This window comes from Vespa velutina, chromosome 8 (genome assembly GCF_912470025.1).
Source record: "Vespa velutina chromosome 8, iVesVel2.1, whole genome shotgun sequence".
Classification (NCBI taxonomy): Eukaryota; Metazoa; Arthropoda; class Insecta; order Hymenoptera; family Vespidae; genus Vespa; species Vespa velutina.
In genome coordinates this window covers 5,121,977-5,145,867 of record NC_062195.1, presented here as the reverse complement: position 1 = coordinate 5,145,867, position 23,891 = coordinate 5,121,977, and the positions used below count along the sequence as shown (strand labels likewise).

Sequence of the window (23,891 nt, the reverse complement as noted above, 5' to 3'; positions counted from 1 at the left end):
TGCTAAAGGAAAAAGAAAGAAAAGATCATCGAACAAATAAAAGTTTTCTCGATTCAATCGATAGTATTCACTTCATTTCACGAACGTATTTTTATCATTTTATCAATAACTTAAGATCTATACTATTTCTTTCTTTAAAAGAATTCAATCCTTTCTTCGTAAGATTTATGAAAGATCCTTCCGTGAAAGAATAAAATAAAAATTCTTTTTAACTAGATACGCCGGAAGGGTGTGAATTAGAAGAACTTAACGAGTAAACGAGTTCAACAGGTGAGAGGACATCGGAAATCGTTCGTTTCCTTTGACAACAGATTTATTGTCCAAGGAAAAAAAAAAACTAATAATAATAATTTAATATTGCATTGATGATAAACGATGTTTATGGAAAATAATTTCTACGTTGATTCATCCTCCCACTCGCATCCCTTAATTTTTTTAAACTTTCTCTCAAAAAGCCATGCGAATTATTTGACCGTGAGAATTCGTTCGACGTTTATTAAGGATAAAATATATATTGACCAAGTCATTGTCCAAATCAGAAAAATTTCTAGTTAAATTCTTAACTTTTTTAGAATGTACGAGGCAATATATTCAGATTAAACGAGAATGTCTGAAGCCTATCCTTGAAATAGCTATATTTCATATCATTCATTTCATCCTTTCATCTCATCCGTCAATACGTATAAGAAATCGCACGAAATTGTTTAAACATACTAAATGAATTATTTAAAAAACGTCAATGACCAATCAAGAAATCAATCCTTTCCTTTTCGTACACTTTTTATTTGAAAATTTCTCCTACACACTTCCTCTTTCCCTTTCCCTTTCCTTCTTCCTTTCTCTTTTCATTTTCCTTTTCCTTTTTTTCGAACTATTTTAAACGTCTTACCGTCTTAAATAGTCAGTCGCAATATAACATCTCAAGTAGCAACACATAATGTCCCAAAATCGCAATATTACATTTCAATGTGCAAGATATATAGTATGTAGTAATCACTAGTAAACTCGATATATCATAATAATCATAAGAATATATTGTTATATTATTATACTACGTCTATCATCGTTCAGACAGTCAACCTCACTTCGTAATATACGAAAACTAGGTCTCGTTTAGATTAATTTCCTTTTGTGGGTTCGGTGATCGTGTTCTCGGAAACAACTATGTCATCAACCGAAGTATCTGTCTACAAATATCATCATGACGCTTAGAAAGTCCATGGAGATACGTATCAATAGTATAAATGAATAAGATAATCAAGGATTAAATAGACTGTATAAAATAAGATTAAATAGGCTATATGTTTCGGATTAATTTTTATATTTTAAATTGATAAAAAATGACGCAAGAAAAAAGATAAGCAAAGAAAACAAAAATATAATATGTTTACTTATATTCATATTTTGTTAAAAATTATTATTTTCAATATTTTTATTTATCTTAAAAGATTTTATATTATCAAACGATTTTTTTTTTCTTTGTTTTCTTTCTTTTTTGTTTCTTTTTGATAGATCAAGGAATCATTGATCTTACGAAAAGCTTCCAATGAGCGGATAATCTTTCATAAAATTTTATTAGCGACAATATAGTTTAAGAATTTAATCGATGCAAGGAATCGTGCTGCGAATAGATTTACCTATGCGGGTCTTGTGGCGTACAGTTAACCCGTTGAAAAATCCATTTACAACACACCTTTATTTTTTCTCCTTCCTTTCTCTCTCTCTCTCTCTCTCTCTCTCTCTCTCTCTCTCTCTCTCTCTTTCTCTCTCTACCTATCTATCTATCTATCTATCTCTCTCTTTCGAGGTACTATACATTTGCCATCAAACGAAACTCGGCTTTCTACTATTTTCGAGCTTAAACGCTTAAACGAATTATCTGCCAGAGGAGAGTTAGCAGATCTAATTTGTAACATGGTTACGGTGAATTTTATTACGGGTCAGTGCCTCGTCTCTTTTTCTAACACATATGTTTAACTAAACTCTTTAACACATACAAGTTTATTTGTTATTTGTTCCTAAAGATTATAGAATAAAAAATAAATAAAACCAACTCAAATAAACCATTTATCAGTTTCAACAAATTACTAATTATCGAGGCTTCGTTTAAACCGCAGAATCTTCTTTTAATATCATTTAAAGGGTCGTTCGATGCTTGTCGTACCTTCGTTTGACCTGACTTTTAAAATCGAGAAAGTTAATAACATCGAAGAAAAGAGAAAAGGATCTCTACTCGTTCCAATTACGAACCAGAACGTTCGAAAATTAAATTAGAAATTCGTGTTCTATTTCAAATTACTAGGACAAAGAATATGTCAAATTATTTATCACTTGTTAAATATAAAATACGTCTTCTAAAGACGTTTAATGACTTTTTCGAACGTTCACATATCCTTCTTTTTTTTTTTTTTTCCTTTATTCTTTTTCCTTTCCTTTCTATTTTAGGAAAGACAAAGATTGTCTAGTGACCATAGTTATAATCGTTAGTTACACTATAGAATACTCGTAGAGAAAATGGAAACAATGTTTAAACAGAGAAGAGGTTCGCTTCGTTGAGACAGTTCAGTTGGAAACACACGAGATAGTGAAAAGGATCGTCGAAGTGTATTGTCGAGTCGAATCTTGAATGTTGTATCTTGAACACAGCCGACTTTGAGTTGTCGATAAATTCGACTTTTGGAAAGAGAGAGAAAGAAAGAGAAATAGAGAGAGAGAGAGAGAGAGAGAGAGAGAGAGAGAAAGAGAGGAGAGAGAAGAAAACCAAAGAAAGAAAGAGTGCTATGCCAAAATTAGATCAAGCTATTTCACCTTGAACGATCTTTCTGTTTTTAGAACTAAAGTAAAACATCTTCATGTGTATTACATCGTAAAATTATACGATCAGATAATCTAAGAGGAAAACGATAAGTTAAAATCTTATCGTTATCCGATATTTATACTTTCAATTCGATAAAGGTAAGAGAAGTTCAGTGTAAAAGGATTATTTTAACATTTTTAATTTAACGGATAGTTTTGCGTCGTTCGAGAGCGGTCATTCGAGATCAATGTTTCAAAGAAATAAGTACGATTCGATCGAACCGAATTAAACGCGACTAACGTCGATTGTTATATCTCATTTTGGTAAGTACTTATAAAATTAATAGAATATCGAATCATAAAGATCAATATGTCTAGATATTACGCTCGTAATTTATTTCCATAAATATTTGAATACTCCATGATTTCTACGGGAAATATTTCCTGGTAATAATTTTTCGTTGACTTTAAATTCGCATATAACGCATATTAACGCTTATCGATAATAAATTGAAATTAATCGCGTAAGTAAAATGAAAAAAATAAAGGAAATAAATAAGAGAGAAATATCGATAATATCCCTATCTATATAGAGGCAAATTTATGCAAACGTAGTCATAAGTTGTTGATGATATTGCGCTCGGATTACATTTAACGAATTGTTTCTTCGACATTTTCAGGGTGAAGTCGATAACGTTTGATAAGAGGACGTTATCGGTATTAAGGAAGAGAGGAAAAGGGAAAGAAGAGGAAGACAAGAATTACATCCAAGTTATCGTTGTTGAAAAAGATATCGGTGACCTTGCGTTTGATAAAAGAAAGGAAATTTGTTTTTGTTGGAAAAACCAATCAATTGTGGGATTATTAAAATGGCAGAAAATTCATTGTCCGAGTTGAACGAGAAAATGCCTTTGGAAGAAGAAGCCAAGGAGGAACTTAAAGTTGAAGATGGAGAAGCCATAGAGGAGTGTAACGCAAAGGAATCTTGCGAAGAGGATAACAAGGATGAAATTAAAAAGCGTACAAAAAGAAACATTATTAAAGCACCATTATTTGAGGTTAAAGATGATAAAACTCAATATCGTCGCGATGCGAATGGATGCTTGAGACCAGTCTATTTTTAATCGTGTATTTTTATATTAAATGCAGAAAAGATAAGAGATAATAAATTAAATAATAAAATACTAAGATTAAATTATATTTATCGATAAAAAATATTTTAACATCATTTAAATATTATTCTTACGATTAATTTTTCTATATTTCTAAAGAAATGGAAATCTATGCAGTGAAAAGTAATATAATTCTTGAAGAATATTTGCTACTAGATGAGCATATTGGTCAGTTCGAATAATAATAATAATAATAGAATAGTATTAAAATAATGAACAATAGACACATATACAAATAAAATTTTATATACTATATTTGCTTAGTGATTATTTTTATTTTAATAAAGGCATCAATAATAAAATATTAATAATATAAGAATATAACTGAAGTAACGTACAATATAAACAGATAATGAAATATCTCAAATTAAACGCTATATAATACTCATATAAAACGTACAGATTAATGTTTAATATTATGACTAATTATAATGATGGTAATAGTTCGTAATAATAACATGAGAAAGAGATGGAGTGGAATTTAAGTACTTTATAGAATATAATCCCTGATGTTCGTTAATATCGCAATTCAAATATTTTTAATGAGATACAAACCTCAGTTATTTCTAAATTCCAAAAATATATTTATAAAACTGATAACACAGTTGATCCCTTTCATAATTTACGATCGTTATAAGCGTACTAGTATCCAAAAAAATATAAATTTATATGAAGATATACATAGATTCTGTTACTACTACTGATTAATTGAGATATAATTATGATGAGAGCACGATCGTAAAATCATACAATTGATGTTATATGAGCACGACGATATGGCTTCCATTTTCAACGATATCATTTAAACGATAAGTCAAGTTTGTTAGTTATAATAATAACATCATCGAAAGAAAAATAATGTAGAAATTATAAGAGAATCAACTATTAGATTTAGATACGATAATCGTTGTCATAATTAAAAAGAAATTTTACCAAAGATTTATATACATATTAAATAAATAAATTTAATATCTTGTCACAAGTTTATAAATAATTTGAAAGTTCGAAGATTAGATTTTTAATCGAGCAAAATTCCATTTCTCGGATAAAAATCATTGTATTTATCGAAAATATAATAATATTATACATCGCAAAAAATAATTAAAACAAATCGACATAATCTAATTTGATCTTTATAGATACGAATCGATAACGAGATAAACAAAAGACTCGAAAACATTTTATAATGTAACATTTGTTCGACATATTCCTTGTGTCTCGACAGACATGCTTTGTTAAGTCTTTTCAAAAACACATCTTGAGAACGTATGCAAATGCATATAAACGATATTATGAATGCTGAAGATAGCATCAAAAATGTTTAGAAATAAAATTGCGAATTGTTTTATCTTTCTAATATCCAATTGAATTGTTTGAATTGAGTATTATTTTTTTTTTCTTTTTTTTTTTTAAATCGAATTGTACACTTACGAACATAAATCTCTGTTACTTTCTCTTTTTCTTTTCTTACTTATTACTCTTGCATTTTTTTTTTCTTTTTCTTTTTTCTTTTATTTTTCATAAAATTCAAGCGACCTTATTCTCACCGATAACACGGGGTATACATACGTATGTCAGATATACATACTATATCCCTGTATATATTGTAATAGTATGTATATATGAAATACGTATGAGTGTATAATTCAAGGGCGAATTTTGCTATGTCTTTCCGAGAAAACTTTTCACTCGCAAAGCAATGATAAAGATGACGTCACATGAGCATACAGTCGGCAGTAGATTATAAATATGAACGTTGAACGCTTCTAGAAACAGATATGTTGGTAGATACTCCGGCGGGAACATCTTTGCTTTTTTATTAGGAATTCTTGCGTAATCAAAAATATCGATAATAAGAAGTTCAAGAAAACAAAAAAAATATATATATATATATATATATAGAGAGAGAGAGAGAGAGAGAGAGAGAGAGTGAGAGAGAGAGAGAGAGAGAGAGGGAGATAGAAAGAGAGAGAAATAAAGTGAAGACAAAGAAAAGACGTATACGAGCATTCGTATAAAAGCTATTCGATAATTCAAAGGTATAGAATTCGTTGTTAAATATGAAAATTTTTTATTCGTCGATCACTTAGTTCCTCGTGGAGTGTCTTTTATCAAAAGAAACAAAAAAAAGAAAAAATAAAGAAAAGAAGAAAAAGAATGTCGAGTGAAAGTGCAAATTAATTAACTTAACGCTTGATCGTCATCGAGAGACGATTTTGTTTTACGAAAAATGTTGTAATTAAAAACAAGTATGATTCACGTATTCTCCATGTGATAAGTAATTTTATTGGAAAAAAAAAAAAAAAATAGGAATCAACTTAAATACGTTGATTACAAAAAAAAAATTGTGAAATTTAAGGATTAAAACGTATAACAAATTCTGTCAATACAATTGGAAAATCCATTTAAAGGGAAATTTTTGTGTATGAATGTTTGTGTGCGTGGGTGAGTGAGTGCGCGTACGTTGAATTCCGTATACAATATCTTTTAATTATAGTCGATTTATTTTCGGCATTCGATGAAAATCAAAGGGAATGCCTTGATCTCTTTACAAAATATAAATAAAATGAATCGAATAATCGATAGAAATAATTTCTAATTCGCTTCGGTGTTATGTATAATGTTTCCATTAAATTTCTTTATTGATATTCACTAAACAATAATTATTGATGCATTTGTTAAAACTAATGAAAGATATTATGTTCGGAAGTGTAACGGGATATGAAGAATCCTTTTTTAAAATTGATAACTTTGCGATAATTAATAACGTTATATTTGATGGTTTAAATTACAGTTGGTGCTATTCGGAGAAAGAAGAACCGAATCATCGTAATCACTCAAGAAAGAGTAGAAATCTATTTTCGTTTTTCTTTCGAAAGATTAAACTTTCACTTTTTTCCTTTCTTTCCTTCAAAAAAAAAACCTTCCTATCCTTTTTCCCCAATTTTATTTTCCCACGCATACCTGTTTCCTTTACAAATATGAAATACTTTCCACTGATTGCAACCACCATGATTTTTCTTCTTTTTTTCACGAATCTCGTTGATCCCGTGCTCTCTCAGACTGATGAATCTTCCAATATAAAATCTTCAAATAATAAGACGAAACCGAAAGAAAATACTTTCAACATCATAACGGCGCCTGGAAAGCGATGTCCAAATGGTCAACGACAGGACTCAAATGGTATTTGCAGAACCTTCGTTCCGATCTAACTATTGTTGTTTGTTTCTATTTTATTTTTGTTTTCTCATGATATTTCAATCAAGGAATAATAAGTAATCCCCATCGAATAATTCGACTTTCTTTATTTATTACAAATAATATGCAATTTTTTTGAATGAAGAAAATTTATTCGAACGAATAAACGTTTGTTTGTAATAATTATTATAGAAACAAATATACACGTTCGATGACCCTTCGACAAAAGTCATTACTTCGAGAAAGAAAGAAATGTTCGGAAGTATTATAGATTTTGGAAAATTACAAGGTCAGCAGACAACGCAGACTACTTTATGTATATATATATATATATACACTTTTTTTTTCTTGCTTTTTTAACAAAATTTGAGACAGTTAAAGTAGTTTGTTTACCGGAGGCTAACTCAACTTCGTTGAAGCAATATCGGCAAGGTTGCGCCTGAGTAAGTCATAAACTTTGACGTAACTTGTAACAGCTCGCTTCAGTCTCCGTTTAGTTGTCCCTGAGCTGCGTACGAGCTGAGTCGAGTACCTCGAGGAAATATCGATTTACCTTTGTCCTTCGTCATCAATACATTCAATTTTACTTTTCTTATCGTAACGATCGATCGAAAGGAAAAGAGAGAAGGAGAGAGCGAGAGATCGAGAGAATGAGAGATCGAGAAAGAGAGAGAGAGAGAGAAAGAACAAGAGAATTTTCGTGCGAGTAATGTCGAACGATAAATTTCAAGAAGGAAGAAACTCGGAAACTCGAATGTTTCTTTGATAACATGACAAGTAAATGTATCTTTGTATTCGTAGAACATCATTAATTAAAATCGGCAATTCGAAACCTCTACTAATTAACGCAACTCGAGTATCGCATGCCAACAGTAAAGGGAGAAGGTAAGAAAGGTTTTAATATTCATTAGTACATACAAAGCTTCTTCCGTGCGTGTAATTACGTCGTCCTCGCGATGGAAGAATGTTCTTTGGCTGACGTAAAATCGATTTACGTCGCTCAATGTGTCCCATTGATCTTCATCCTCGTACTCTCTCTCTCTCTCTCTCTCTTCTCTCTATTTCTCTCTATCTCTCTCTCTCTCTCTATCTATCTCATCTGTTCGATGTATCGTAATTAATATATTCAATACGTACTTGAAAAAATATGTGTCGTTAACATATCCAAAGAAAGGAACGGTATAAGTCAACATCCAAATGTTGCCACCACCACAATCGTAGTAAGGCTTTGACCATCTGCCATCCTCATACTTCACAGTAAGTATTTCGTCTTCCTCACGTTCGGTATAGGTGCTCTCGTTGTAAGGATATGTATGTAAACCTGTAAAAGTGCAACGTTTATTAATTTAATTTTACCATTAGAATAAATGCAAAGGTAAAAATAAAAACTCATTAATTAAACATAAATTTTATCATTAAAAATTTTTGCCGACCTTTGCCAAATCCTAATTCATTCCATTCCGAAACTTTAAATGTGAAGGCCATTTAAAAAATTCGCGGCATGTTTTTTCTTTTTGTATTTTTTTTTTTTTTTTCTTTTCTTTTTTAATATATACATACGTTTCTTTTTTAAAGTGAAACACGTCTTAAAGTGAATAGTATAAAAAAAAAAGCCGTGAATTTTTCAAATGACTCTAGCATATTCACGGATGGATCATTATTGTATGAATTTTTACGAAAAAAAAAATATATAGCATAGCTATGAAATAAAATTCTAATTAAATAAGGAAGAAATAAAAACAATAAAAAAAAAAAAAAATTATTATAATTTTGTATTTTACGAAATTTAAGAAAAAAAACTAAATTTTTGCATACGCCTATTGTATGTTTATCAGAGATAAATTTTTCTTAATAAAATTTCTCATTAACCTATATTAAACTTATCAATATATTTCAACACACATACACGCGCGCACGCACATACGTACAACATGCGATTAATGATTAATGAATATATCACATTCTTTTATTTATACACAGATATTGTTTATTAATAATTTACCATGTCAGATTTATTTTATATCGTACTTCTTAAAATTCTATAATCAATTCTATCTTTTTGATTACATATCGTTCATAACGAGAAATTTTGAAAAGAAAATTTATATGCGATTACTTTTACGACGTAATCATAATCTCTCGTGCTTTGTAGATTTCCAAGAAATTCTTAAAGAGTGGTAAAAAATCGATCAAGCTCGCTAATATTCGCGTGACTCGAAAAGTCTCGGTGAAGTATGAAGCGGAGAATAATCAAGGCGAAAATGGAACGGACGAAATGATGTAAAAGCGTTTTCTCGATGCTAAATTCAATCGAGTTTTGTTTTCGAACCGTTGACGCGCGAAATGCGAGAGCATTGTTTCGCTTGGTCGGTTATAGTGATAATAATTATCTGCCAACGACACAAACATTTGTGAAATATGTCTCCGACGCTGGTCAAAATCGATAATCGTGGTGTCAATGCGTTCCGAATCACCATGAGTAATAGGCGTACAATAAATAGCATACCTACCATAATGGTACTTCGACACCAGATTATCATCTTAACGGAAAATATATATTAATATATTTTATGCGCAAATGATATTAAATGTTTTATATTCGAAAAATGTTTCCCCATGGATATTATAATCGTATTTATTGAAATGGATCCATTCCATTTTCTAAGATCTATGTATTTATAAATTATATATTCTCGATCTTATCATTTATATTCATAATCAAGTAAGTTTTACTGTTATAAACATACACTTTATTATAATAAAATGATACTTTTTATGAACGATCGATTAAAAAAAAAAAAAAAAAAAAGAAAAAAAAAAAGAAAGTGATATTTTAAATACGATAATTCAAATAAATATTCTATTCCGCGTCTAATCGAAATTTTTGATTTTATTATTTTTCCATAGCTATTGAATTGATTTAGATTATTTATAATCTAAATCAATTAATACAATACACAATATCTTGTTATATTTTATATATATTGATTTATTATGTACAATTTAGTTATATTTTGTCAATAGTTTTGAATCACGCTAATATAGTATCACGACGATTACCATTGATACGAAATATTATTTCATTGATTTATTATATTTCGATTTCGATGATACTTGCCGATAATCGAGAAATATTTTGTTTCTCTTATGTTTAAAAAAAAAAAATGTTTATCTATTGTAGACATATATCGCACATTCTACAAATGATTTCAAAGGAAAGGTAAGAATAAATACAATGATTTTTTTCGATGTTCATAGAAATATAAAATATTGAAGTATCATTCATCTTTTAATCTTAGTATTCTAAACCAAGCTGAAAACGTACAGATTAAACGTCGATATTGACGAAACGATATATAACGAGAACGAATTCGTAATTTAACGACGCGTACTCTAATGGACGTACGTCCATCAGAGCTTTTTAAAATTCGTTACGAATTCGAAAAACGGCTTAAGTCCGGATATTGTTCCTACGGGAAATATTCTATTTTTGGTACATGGTTTTTATGTTAATTATTAAAGGAATTCGTATGGAGAAAGAAAGAAGTGTATCATTTATAAAGAATTATAAAAAAAAATTTAACACCTGAACACACAAAAATTCAGACGTTCCAAGTGATATTTCAATATTATGTTATACGTTTACATGATCAATAATGATTATTCATTATTCATCATGTAAATGAAATTATTATTTCAATATCTGTAATATTCATTTACATGTCATCTATAAGAGATGAAAATTAATATTTCAATCTCATAGTTGTATCAATTTTTAAAAATAATAACTCTCCGTAAAAAAGAAAAAGAAAAAAAAGAAAAACGAAACATTAGGCCATTTATTATTATTTCGTTTTTAGTTAAAAATCAAATATTTACGAGTAAATTGAAGGAAAACCAAAATGAAATATATATATATATATATATATATATATATATATATGAGCCGTTTATTTTGAAAGTGGCCTAACTCTATTTGTCAATTTTTTCCGGTTGCTATAATTACATGTACAACTTTATCTTATTTATCAGTAAAGCATTTCAGGTTGCTTATATTCCGAGCAAATACGATAATTCTTGACAGATAAGTTTTCAGAGTTAATTCAATAATTTAACCGTTTACTTTGAAAGTGGCCTAACTCCATTTATACGTAAATCAATGAATGAAAATGAAAATTTTAAAGTCCTGAGTTTATTATCACGTCGGGGTAGACCAAGAAAGTTCGAAAATATTGTATTGACACTAATGTATAAAAATATCAGACAAATTACAACAGCAAAATTCAAGGACACATTTGACCTATTACGATATATACCACCGGAATATCATGATTTCTTCAAATCCCTTTCACACACACAAAATTTAAATGAGTAGTAAATTGTTTTATAATAAATTTATGTTCATAATTTTGTACGTTATGTAGTTAAAAAATATTTTGAATCGCATAAATTATATTTTCGAAGTGTTTTAAAGATATGTAAAATAAATTGAGTATTGTTTTTTTCAATTTGAAGCATCTTAAATTATGTTGAATGGATTTGTGCACCTTCAAATTTTATAATGAATCTGATTGTTAATTTTGAAAGTGGCCTAACTCCATTCTTGATAAGAAAACGCATATTATTCACTTAATAATTGCCACTATTTTAATAGGAACTATAAATTTAATACCTTTAGATACACTTAAGTAGTATAACTCATTAGTATCCTATACGTATATCTTTAAATTCATTGAAACGCAAACCCTTAAATATCTCGATTTGAAAATAAATGGAGTTAGACCACTTTCAAAATAAACGGCTCATATATATATATATATATATATATATATATATATATATATATATATATATATATATATGTTTTTTCTCGACTTCATTTTTCACACTTTTTCATATCAATATTTTTTATTAAAAACTCCAGCCAATCTTTCCGACAACTTGTATATGCACACATTTAACTTAAGAGGCCTCTATGTGTTTAAGTTAATCGATCATGACCTAAAATAAAAGAAAATAAAAAACATTCTCTCCGAGAGAATGTAGAAAGAGAAAGAGAGAGAGAGAGAGAGAGAGAGAGAGAGAGAGAGAGAGAATGGATGGTTGATATTAAATTTATAAGAGAAACTTATTAATTTTTCAATGAACGAGTAACGGAAAAAGATAGAAAGGAAAATGAATCGAATAAAAAAATACAAGATTAGTTGGATTTGTTCGGTTAACGTTAACTCTTGCAAATTTCGAAGTAAGGATACGCTTAGAGCTTCTAAAACATGTACCTGCATACATATATCCCGAACAAAACGAGATCTTCCTTGGCAGTAGCATAAATAACATTTCTCAGGTTCGACCGGATCATAGGCAATAAAGCGAGGCAATTTCTTAGCTTCTTGGGAAAATGTACGAGAAATAAAGGCGTTATCGTTCTCGAACTAGTTGGGAAAGATATCTGTGAGCTAGCGTTCGTTCGCTAGTGAGAAGGCTGATTTCCATGTAGACAACTTGTTTTCTTTATCTTCTTTACGAAGCTGGTTCCTTTGACTGTTTTCCCTTTTTTTCTTTTTCTTTTTTCTTTTTTTTTCTCTCTCTCTCTTACCCTCATTTATATTACATACGGTACCTCTTTTTTCCTCAATATTTTACGAAGATCCTTTTCCTTCCCCCTTCCCCTCTCCTCTCCCTTTTCATTCAGGACTATTCAGATTTTTCCTTTTTTAGTTTTATTTCTCGTCTCTCTCTCTCTCTCTCTCTTTCTCTCTTTCTTTCTTCTCATCTTTGATCCTTTACTACGTACTCGTTTACCTTTTCGTATAGCTTGCAATTGATAGCGTCGTGAATTCTTCCCACCCTTTGAGTTACATCTAAGGCTCTTCAAGATCCATACGATATGCACGCATTTCTCGCGAGAATGCAAAGTCCTCGTAAAGCTTGAAAGTGGGACGACTCTGCTCTTTCCTATCTCTTTTTCTCCTTCTTTCCACTTCGATTTATTCGCTAAGGATTTCCGTGAGAGACGATTTATCTCTTCGTTCTTCGGTCATCTTCACTGCAATATTGAATCATATATATACATATATATATATATATATATATATATATATATATATGATTCAGTATATATGTATGTATATATGTATGCATATGTATGTATATATGTATGTTTTCTTTCAACTACAAATTAATGACATTTTGTTTGGATATCTTTCAATATTTTAGAAAGATCTTCGAGCTAGAAGTATTGAAGAAAGATCTACGAATATGACATAATTATTAAAATACAAAATAGAAAGTATAGCGATCGAATAAAAAAAAAAAAAAAAAATAAGCACTCATGACGCGTCCATTTTGATTGTTGAAATTGCGAGAAGAAAATTTTTCAAAAAGAGGATAAAACAAACGAGTTGAGAATAAAAAATATACAAATATTTATATTTTTGTAATGAATATTTAGGCAATACGTTCGCATCATTATTCCATTAATTTTATTCTATTTAAAATTATTATTATTATTTTATCTTGTGATATATATATATATATATTTTATATATATCGCGCGGACATTATGATTCTACGATAAATAATATTTCTTGATATAAACAATATCTTTCTCATGATAATAGCCTTTTAGAACTCCTACAATTTTTCATCGGAAAGTAACTCATCTAGAAAGATAAATCGATCGTTCCCCTTTAAAGCTGTTCACTATCTCTACTTTGGCTAATGCTGCTTTACGCCAACAAAGAAATTTGAAAAAAGTTCTTTTTTTTTTCTTTGTTTCTTTCTATGCATAAATTATTCTTGAAAAAAACTTATTAACATTTGCCTTACCTCGTAGTTATTATACTGATGATCTCTCGTTTCGTGATCGTCCATGATCCATCATTGACGAGCAAATCGCAATAATCTTTATAAATTTCAAAAATGCAATATATTGGGTCACAATGACGTTTGTCACGTACGTTCAAAATGCACGAAACAGCACGGCTAGACGCATTGTTATTTGATCGAATCATCATGACAAAGTCATCCTTAATTAACTAATATTAAATAAAGTGTTGGAAAGGTCACGATTAAATATAAAGTAAACGATACGTAGTTCGATATCGGCAGTAAAGTTATTTATTCTTTTGTGTTTATCTTTTGACTTTGCTTAAACCATTATCGATCGTCTTAATATGTAGCCTCTTAAGACATAGATTAGTTTGTGTATAGCAGACATACGGTTTAGTTCAATGCGATATATTATCTCTCGTATATTTATTTACTTTTAAATGAAACACATTTACTGCGCAATTTAAATATTATCTTAATATTATTTTTTACCATATATATGTTTCAATCGATATAATTAAAAAGATCAATACGTATTTACGTAAATACATAAGAAAATAATATAATGAAAACCATTTAAAGAGTAAAGTCTATATTTGAACGAGTTAGGACGCTTAATTACCTATATCCATTAATAATTATTTTACTCCACGTTCACACGTCTATCAATGTCTATCACTATTAATTTTAATGAGAAATCTCTTGAGTGTCGAGAAATACAAATGAAACTATATGAAATCATTATTTTCTAAACGTAACAGCGCTTAATCAAAATTGTATCGTACATCGTATGTACATATATCATTGTTCGAGAAGTAATTCAAAAAAAAAAAAATAAATAAATAAATAAATTTTTTAATTCGTCTTTAACGAAATTAATTTTAATTCGTCTTTTTAATTCGAGTTTAAATAAAATAAAAAGAAAAACGTTTCAGGAGGAGAAATAAAAGATTAAAGAATTTCGTGGGGAAAATTGTTGACACGTTGGTATTTTCGAAGGTACGTTTAAAATGTACTTTTCAAGAAAAGAGAAAAACATGAAGAAAGAAAGGCAAGAGAGAAAAAGAATCGTATTCGTATATTCTTTAAACGGAAAAAGCTATTTCTCAAAAGTAGACTAGAGTTTTATAGCGTGAATATGCAAATACGTATCTACTTGTACAAATATCTTTTGAAAATCTCATTGTGAATATTATGCTTCTTGAAAATCTCGTCTCAAGAATGATTCCTGTTGTACGTGTCGCGAGGAATCGAGTACTCTCTATGTCAATAAGATCATTTTAACATAGCTGTAACAATAAAAAGAAGGAAAAGAAAAAAAGAAAAAAAAAAAATATGAGAATCGTCCTTCGTTGTTTCTTTTTAATCGATGATCTCTTATCTTTTATCTTTTACTTGTATTCAATCGATTTCATTCATTTTTATCGCAAATGAAGCACGAAAAAGTATCACGTTCGTTGCATTAAAAATAGCAGCTTATATTTCAATTTAGTATACCGTAAGAAATGCTCGGTTTTTTCCTTTTTCATTCTTTTTTTTTTTTCTTTTTTTTTTTTTTTTAATTTCAAGCAATTAAGTCATCGATATTCCGAGAAAATTGGTTCGTTAGATTTTCACTGACGTTATTGGAATCACATAAAAATGCTATTTTTATTCGTTCTCGTCCATCTCTTCGAGGATACTCACCCCCAATTGAAAAGTATTAATTCATGGTTTCCTGGCAAGGAGATGAGACTTTAGTCTAGTAAACGAGAAAAAAAGTGGAAGGTAAAAAAGTAAAGGAAGAAAGAGAGAGAGAGAAAGAAAGAGAGAGAGAGAGAGAGAGACGGAAAAAAGTAGTTAAGACTTTCGAGAAATTCACAGGTAACAACCATAAAACTCAACTGTTTAAAAGCTTCCGGTCGAGATTACTCTTAAAACTTACTCTAAGTCTTCCATATTATTATCAGTAACTTTTTCTTTGTTTATTAGTTTACATTTTCACCAAATTATTCGCCATTGTTTATTCCTAAAATATTTAAAATTAAAATATCTCTCCTACTTTCTCTCTCTCTTTCTCTCTCTTTCTCTCTCTATCTTTTCTTTTTCATTTTATTCATCGATTTAAATATTTGTTTATTTTATTAGCTTGCTTGATTCTATCAGCATATTTGAAATATTATTTTACATTAATTTTACGAGCTAATATTAAATCCAATAAAAGATTATTAATTTGTAATGGCATTTCTTGAAATAGAGATAGATGGAATCTTTAAATAAAAATTTTACAGTATAAATCGTTGCAAACAAGTGTTACAAAGTAATAAAACAAATATGTCGACGAATTTAATAATTATCGAATTAATATTCTTTAATATTTTTAATTATTTAATATTTTTTATTATTTTCTTAAATATCTTTAATATTCCGACGAGTAAATATCGAAGCTCTGGCCTTCTATACTATTAAGTTTAAATAATTTATATCTCTAATTATTTTATAATTATTTAAACAAAGTAATAATGTACATAAGGTATAATAAACTATTTATTCGATTTAAACAAAACTATATTTCTTTAAACATTAAATTCCGGTCAGTCATACCGGGAATTAAATTTTGCTTTGATATTACTTTGTATTATAGATAAAAATAGTATTAAGAAAAAGTAATATCACCGTTACCCTGTATTAATCTTTAGAAGCAGTATATAGAAATTTCCACATGATCAAAGCTAAGTACACGATATTACTTTCGGTATAATGTTTAAATCTTTTTTAAATTTAAATTTTGAACCTTTTTTTTGTTTTTTTTTTAATTTAAAAATTTTAAACCTTTCTTTTTATGATACATATTCTATCGCAAATAATATCGAACTAATGGCCGTTTAAATAAATTTTAACCAGATGTAAATAAATTTAATTAGATATAAATATTAAGCTTGTAATTCATTTATTATGAATGCTGTCGTTGAAAGCATATATTCTTCGTGTGAAAGATATTGAATAGCTTTAATGCATCCATTTTATACATCGAACAACGACCATATTTAGATTGGTTCCAATTGAGTTTACCAGATTATCGACGTTGTTTTAACTAGTCTGATGAAGCTTCATTCTGACGTATGTTTGTATCTACGTATATGTCTACGAGTCAAGATTTTTAACGTAATTCATATAATGGCCGACAGTATATAGTTTGACCTTTCTAAAAGATATGGCAGAGTCAGAAAAATGAAATAAATCACAACTTTCTTTGATAATTCCTGACATATAATTTTATCATTCGACATATATCTATAAATTATATAAAATATATATAAGTGTATAATTGACAGAAATAATGTATGAAGTACACATTGAATGAACAAATAATTCTATATCAATATTTTGTTAATACGTAGAAATATTTAACTTCATTGTCAATCTAATCCATTGATCGATTCAATCTTTTTACAATTTGATTAATTACAATAGAGTAAATTTGTCAGAATTGTATCGCTTAAGACATCATAATTACATATGTTCTATTTGATATTTAATTCAGATTATTATCGATTAGATAAATTAATTAAAAAAAATATATATATATATATATATCCGATCATTCCGAATATTTATAAATAATTGAAAGAATTTCTTTTCTAAACATTTAATTCCTTCGATAGATTTATTATATTCGCCATTAGATAGCTTTTTACAGTCGGCAATAAAAAAAAAAAAAAAGAAAAAAAAAAATTTATGAGGTACGATTTAGATGACCGGTAAGCAACTATCTTCCCTACTGAGTCATAAACTATGAGAAAATGGCTTGAAGAAAAATAGCATCGTCGAAGAAAAAGAATAAGAAGAAATAGATATCTATGGACGAGGATAGAATATTAGTTGGTCACCGACACGTACCTACCAATAAGAAGTTGTGACGTATCAACGGAAGCTATGCGCCTCGATGTTCAGCGAACCGAAACACGATCGTGCCTCGTATCCGGATCGTGTCGCGAATAATTGGACACCATGCGAAAGATTCTCCAAGCGATTTCAGGGACTACACGCGGAAAGAATAATATCATTACCGAGGAAAATAAAATAATTTGCGATAAGACGTGAAAGAAAAAGAAAAAAAGATTCAAGAAAAGTTATCGCGTGTTGAATTTTTCAAATTGGAGTTATATTATTTATATATATATTTTAATAAAATAAATGTTAGGATATCATAATATGACGATGAAAACTATTTGTGTTCGTAGAAAATGGATCATAAAATAGTTTAATCCATGTCGACTGACGACGAAGTAATAATATTGGAATGTTATCTTATCTATAGTTGAACTTTATGCTGTCTAACGCAAATTTCAACGATAAAACTTGTAAATTCATGGAATGATATATACATATGTACCGAAATGTCTATGAAAGTATTCTAAGTCATTTGAGATATTAAAAAGTATATGTCTGTAACGCGACATATTCTTCAAATTCTTTTTAATTAAAAAAAAAAAAAAAAAGAAAAAAAAAAGGAAAGAAAGAATTATTTTTTCAAAAAATAAATCTATATATTTCGTTTGCGATATTTATAATAAAATAATTTTTAAATAATTCAAACGAAATTATCCAAATATATTTCCAAGGTACGATAGAAAATATATATACATACATATATACGTTATATGAGACTTATAATTAGATCACTTTCATAATCATAAATTTCATTGAGTATTTAACGAGAAGTTACCAAGCAGAAAGAAAATGAATAATGAAAATGAATGAGGACAAAAAAAAAACAAAAAAAACAAATGGAATTTATCGCGTTTAACGTCGTTGAAAGTTTAAAAAAATATTCGAAGGAGTACAATCGAGAAGTCTATCGAGAGAGTAAATCTTTCATAAGACAGAAAGGAGACCAAAATTCAATCGTTTATACGATGGAAGGGTGCGAGAGTCGTTATTAAAAGTGAATGGTAATTTACGAAAGTGTTTTGCGCCCTTTCGTACTATAACGATTGTTCCTCTGACGACGACGTAACCATACTAACAGCTCCTCTCCTCACATTCGTAATGTATAGGGTGAAATCCTCACCTCGACCAACTACGACACATTTCGCAGTGCTTTCGTACCATTTCGTAGTCAGATATACTAACGGCTGAGATTTTATAGTCCAATATCAAGGCTATATTACGAAGATTACTTCTCTCTTAAAGCCTGCGACGATATACAGTGGGTTAAAACAATATTCGAGAAAACTTTTGAAATTGGATAATTTTCTTTCTTTCTTTCTTTCTTTTTTCTTTTTCTCTTTTTCTTTCTTTTCTTTTTTTTTTCTTTCTATTTTTTGGCAACAAAGAATTGGAAATTTGTTAATAATTATAAAAAAAGTATCAAGGAATAATACTTTACGTAGTTGCGATAAAGAAGAATTAAAAAATAACCTTTATTTTTTTATTAAAAAAAAAAAAAAAAAAAAAAAAAAAAAAAAATCTTTAACAATAAATCATATTAGAATCAATTGATTTCGATAATATATATAAAGCATATATGTAAGACAATTAAGATACACGAAATGCATATATATGCCTTTTTGATAAAATATTTTAATAATTATTATTTTATATTTTATATCGATAATAAAAGAAATTTATTCATATTTTTCAAATACTTCATCTAACGTATTAACACGTTTGGATTTGTTAAAAAAAAAAAAAAGAAAAAAGAAAAAAGAAAAATAAATAAATAAAAATCAGAATACTTCGTCCATTTCAGAGAAATTTAAATATTTTATTTCAAATGTTTGAATATTTCTATATGTATGTATTAGGAGACTGTATGTCCATAGAGAAACATTACATATGTATGTTTATATAAATACTCATATGTCGAAAAGAAAAACACGAATAAAAGCTTAACTTTGAAAGACAAAAGGTAAACTTTCAGAAAATCTTTCATTTATCTCGTTTATAGACCGTTAGACCAGAAATTAGCGAAGCTCTTAGCTTTCAAGATATTTGCTTTATCGAAAAACTCAATCAGGATATAAGAGTACTTCATCTCTTTGACCATAATTTGTAACTTCAATCAATGTTCTTTTCTATCGTCATTGTTTTTTCATTGTTTCACAATATTTCAACGTAAGTACTTGTACAATACTTTCTTTTACTTTTTAGAATCATTTTTTCTTTTTATTTTCTCATATTTTTATTCTCCCTCCCCTCTCTCTCTCTCTCTCTCTCTCTCTTTCTCTCTCTCTTTCTCTTTTTCTTTCTCTTTCTCTCTTTTCTTCTATTCCTTTCACCTCAAATAAGTTTGTCGAAATGATGTTTAAGAAACATCGAGTACTCGCATCACAGTTTCTTTTTCTGAAAAAAAAGTTTACTCTTCGAGTTAACTCATGGTCCAAACTTATTCCCAGAAGGACATAGAAAGTATGTGATTTTATGACTCTTTTGTCCTCTTTACTCAAAGTCGCTGAGAAAGCTATTGAAGCTTGCCGAAAGAAAAAGAAAAAACTCAAAGTCAAAAAAAAGAAGGGGGGAAGGAAAAAGAGAAAAGAAAATGTTAGTTACGATAGAGAATTATTATTTATTCTTTCAAATCATAAAGAAATTTCAATCAATGTTATTCGATTCTTTAATTTTCCTTGTTCGTAATTTTTCGATATTTAAATGCAAAATCTATGAGAAATAAAATAGTAAATTAAATACATAGACTCAAAGATCTTTCTTTGAAATAAAATATTTTTCAAAAAATTTTCGTTAAATAAAGAAATAATGAAAAATATCATTGATAATTTGATGTCTTTTGAAAATTTTTACTATTTCCGCAAATCTTTTTTCTTAGAGTAAAATTATTCAATTCTTTAACGGTGTTTATCCAAATATAAATAATCTCTGTATAAAATTTTATCATAACGTTTCTTATGTTCCAATAATCCATTGGAAATATATATATGTATATATATATATATACATAAAATACACGTACATCATATCATGATAAAAAATTAGATATAAATAATCGAATGAACAGATTTTAAAAGTTGTACGTATATTGAAATAATTCAATCGCATTATTCACATCTTTCGATACTTCTTGATATATTTCGTTTTATATGCAAATATTTCATAAATGAAAATATAAATGTGTACTAATAATAATCGGAATAATAATAATAATAAGAAGAAGAAGAAGAATCACTTATGTATCGATTATATTCAATTTTTATTCTGTTATCTAATATTATCCTACTATAATTGAGTTGGAATGACAGGAATCTCGGTAAATGCAGAACCGCGTCTATCGATTGGACAAATCAAATGTTCCGACAAAGCTCCTGGTAGATCACGTAGTCTATCTCGAGTAAACGTATACTATATCAAAGACGATCTGTACTCTCTGTATAGTCCCTGTAGATATTCTCGATACCACTGCTATTGTTCTCTGACAATCGACGATAATGAAAACTGTAATCAATCCAACTCGGACCATTCAAAAATAAGTGAATAAAATAAAAAATAGTAAAAAGAATTGAGAGAGTGGAAATGTGAGTAGTAAAAGAATGACTTTTTCACAATTTCCCGAATGGAAAAAAATCACGGGGTTCAATCGATCGAGCATGTCGTTGTGCTCGATAAAGTGTTACGCGTGATGTTCTATACTTGCTTATATAGAAATAGGTTGTTGATGATTCTGTATGATCGAAAGTCTCAAAACTTGTTTCAAAATGATACCAGAGACTTATACCAATTTAGATTTTTCTTAAACCTCATGAATTTAATATCGCTTGAGAACGGAATATCGATTGGTAATGTTATTAAACGATACCACATCTTCTTATCATTTTTCTTTCAAGACTATACCTATGTTTATGCTATACCTACATAAGTACATAGATCTACATTGATATATATATATATATATATATATATATATATATATCTACGTACATGATTTATTTCTCTGTAGAGACATTTCGGACAAAGAAATTTATTCTCTTTCTTTTTTTTTTTTTAGATTTCCAGAGAAAGTAAGAATGAATCCAATGATCTGAAAACATTCATTTATAAAGATAACATTAGATTATTGGGGATTCTAATTTCAAGATTGCATCATATTTATTTAAATTTTATTTTTAAATGGGCATACATGCTACAAGAATATTAATATATTAATATAAATAATATAATAAATATATTAATATAATAAATTAATATAAATTGAATATCAATTTTGGAGAAAAACATTATTATAATGGAAGAATGTATGGACATATGTTTGATATAAACGAACATTGATTCAATGTTTCGACGTAAAAAGGAAAAAAAAAAAAAAAAAAAAAGAAAAAAGAATGGAAATCGTTCATGAATGAATGGCGTATATAAAATTGAAAATGTCGTATATGTCCGAATGGAAAATAACGTCTATTCTCAAGATCTAAATTGGTATATATGCTCTGTTGAAATAGAATGATTTCACTAGTTCAAACTCGTTTCAAATAAGTTGCTACATTTTTGAAGAGAAAAATAGAAAGATAGAGATAGACAGACAGAGATAGACGGACAGAGAGACAGAAGGAAAAAAAAGAGAAAGAGAAAGAGAGAGAGAGAGATAAAGAGAAAATCGATCGAAATCGTAGCTTCTTTTCGTGCTCGTCGTAAAAACGGATAAGCCCTGACTGACTAACTAAAGCAATAATTTATGTTCCCATGCGAGTATAGCAGCCAATAACCGCGTCGAGATGGTAACGGTGAGTATATACGATGAGGTGCATAGGTTCGTCGGGTGATCGAAGTAGTTGGCGAATGGAAGACCGAAGGCCGTAAACGTTACCCTCCCTGAACTTGCATTTAACATGGGCTTGTACAAAGTGCACCTTGGAAATGCGCCACGTGAACGAGTGGTCTCCTTCTACGAAGTGTTCTTAAAATATAGGCCAAGACTTCAAAGACGAATTTGAACGATCTTATTATTGAAACAATGTCGTAAAAATTATATAGGCCATTATAAATGCTTTCTTCGTAAGGTTTTAACCTTTTAAATTATATGGAAATAAAAGAGATAAATGAGTATCACTTTTTCATTTGATTTATTTAGTATTTATCTGTAATAATACTACATTATTCTCATAATTATTCAATATAGAAATATAATATTATGAAGTTGAACTAAATAATAAATATCAACTTATTAATCGATTCCAATATTCCACTGAAGTTTCTTTTTATTTGTCTTAGAAATTTCGAGTTAACTGATAATTAAATTATTAGCCATCATGTATACATATATCTTTTATTAACAGGCCTGAAAATAAATAGAAATGTTAAAAATTAAGTGTAAGATATAACGATGACTAATTAAAACTAAGTTGGCTAAAAGTCCTTTTCTCGAGATAATATTACTCATCTCGGCATTTAAATTTAAATCCATTTATAAAGTCATTTCCTAACGAACATATACGATTTGTAGGATAATTTTTTAAGTATTTTAAACTATAAAAAGATGTATCTAACGAGTTTGTATGTGTGCGTTATGTAAAGTTATAAAACGTGCATACATACGTGAAAGTTGATTAACTCGAATGAATATAAACAAAAATGATATACATGCATACATACAATATCGTGTTTCAACAAATGCGATTAACGAAATGGGTTTTCTTTTTTTTTTCTTTTTTTATTTTTTTTTTTTTTTCAATTTCGATCAGATAAGTTTGAAATAAATTGCATTGACGTAAAAATTGGAAATGTACACAATGAGTTAGTCACGTATTCGTTAAATTTGCATCATTCAATGATTTTTAAGAATAAAAATACAAATCGAAACTTTTCTCTCAAGAATTCATAGTACGTCGAAAAAGAGTTATCCATGTGATTCTTTTTCGGCATCGTAATCGTTCGAAAAAATCGAGAAACGCGAAACGACGCTGG

General features: G+C 28.5%; 1 protein-coding gene and 2 long non-coding RNA genes across 7 annotated transcripts in view; 1 reads left to right on the top strand and 2 right to left on the bottom strand.

Moving 5' to 3' along the window:
* Window positions 1-23,891, bottom strand: part of LOC124950812 (probable G-protein coupled receptor 158) — a 94,413-nt gene that overhangs the window by 44,822 nt on the left and 25,700 nt on the right. For all 3 annotated transcript variants that reach the window (XM_047498140.1, XM_047498141.1, XM_047498142.1), the window contains exon 2: window positions 8,304-8,487. In XM_047498140.1, the coding sequence (XP_047354096.1) occupies window positions 8,304-8,487 (184 nt within the window). The remainder of the gene's footprint in view (window positions 1-8,303; window positions 8,488-23,891) is intronic.
* LOC124950815 lies at window positions 1,896-7,261 on the top strand. 3 transcript variants are annotated; one of them, XR_007101438.1, is made up of 5 exons: window positions 1,896-1,939; window positions 2,446-2,955; window positions 3,011-3,120; window positions 3,477-6,007; window positions 6,763-7,261. It is a non-coding gene; the product is annotated as an uncharacterized LOC124950815 (long non-coding RNA). The 3 variants fall into 3 exon arrangements; XR_007101439.1 differs by lacking the exon at window positions 3,011-3,120; XR_007101437.1 differs by lacking the exons at window positions 1,896-1,939; window positions 2,446-2,955 and having other exon boundaries at window positions 2,962-3,120.
* LOC124950816 lies at window positions 12,023-14,377 on the bottom strand. Its single transcript, XR_007101440.1, has 3 exons — window positions 13,995-14,377; window positions 12,969-13,212; window positions 12,023-12,167 (listed from the first exon to the last, which is right to left on the bottom strand). It is a non-coding gene; the product is annotated as an uncharacterized LOC124950816 (long non-coding RNA).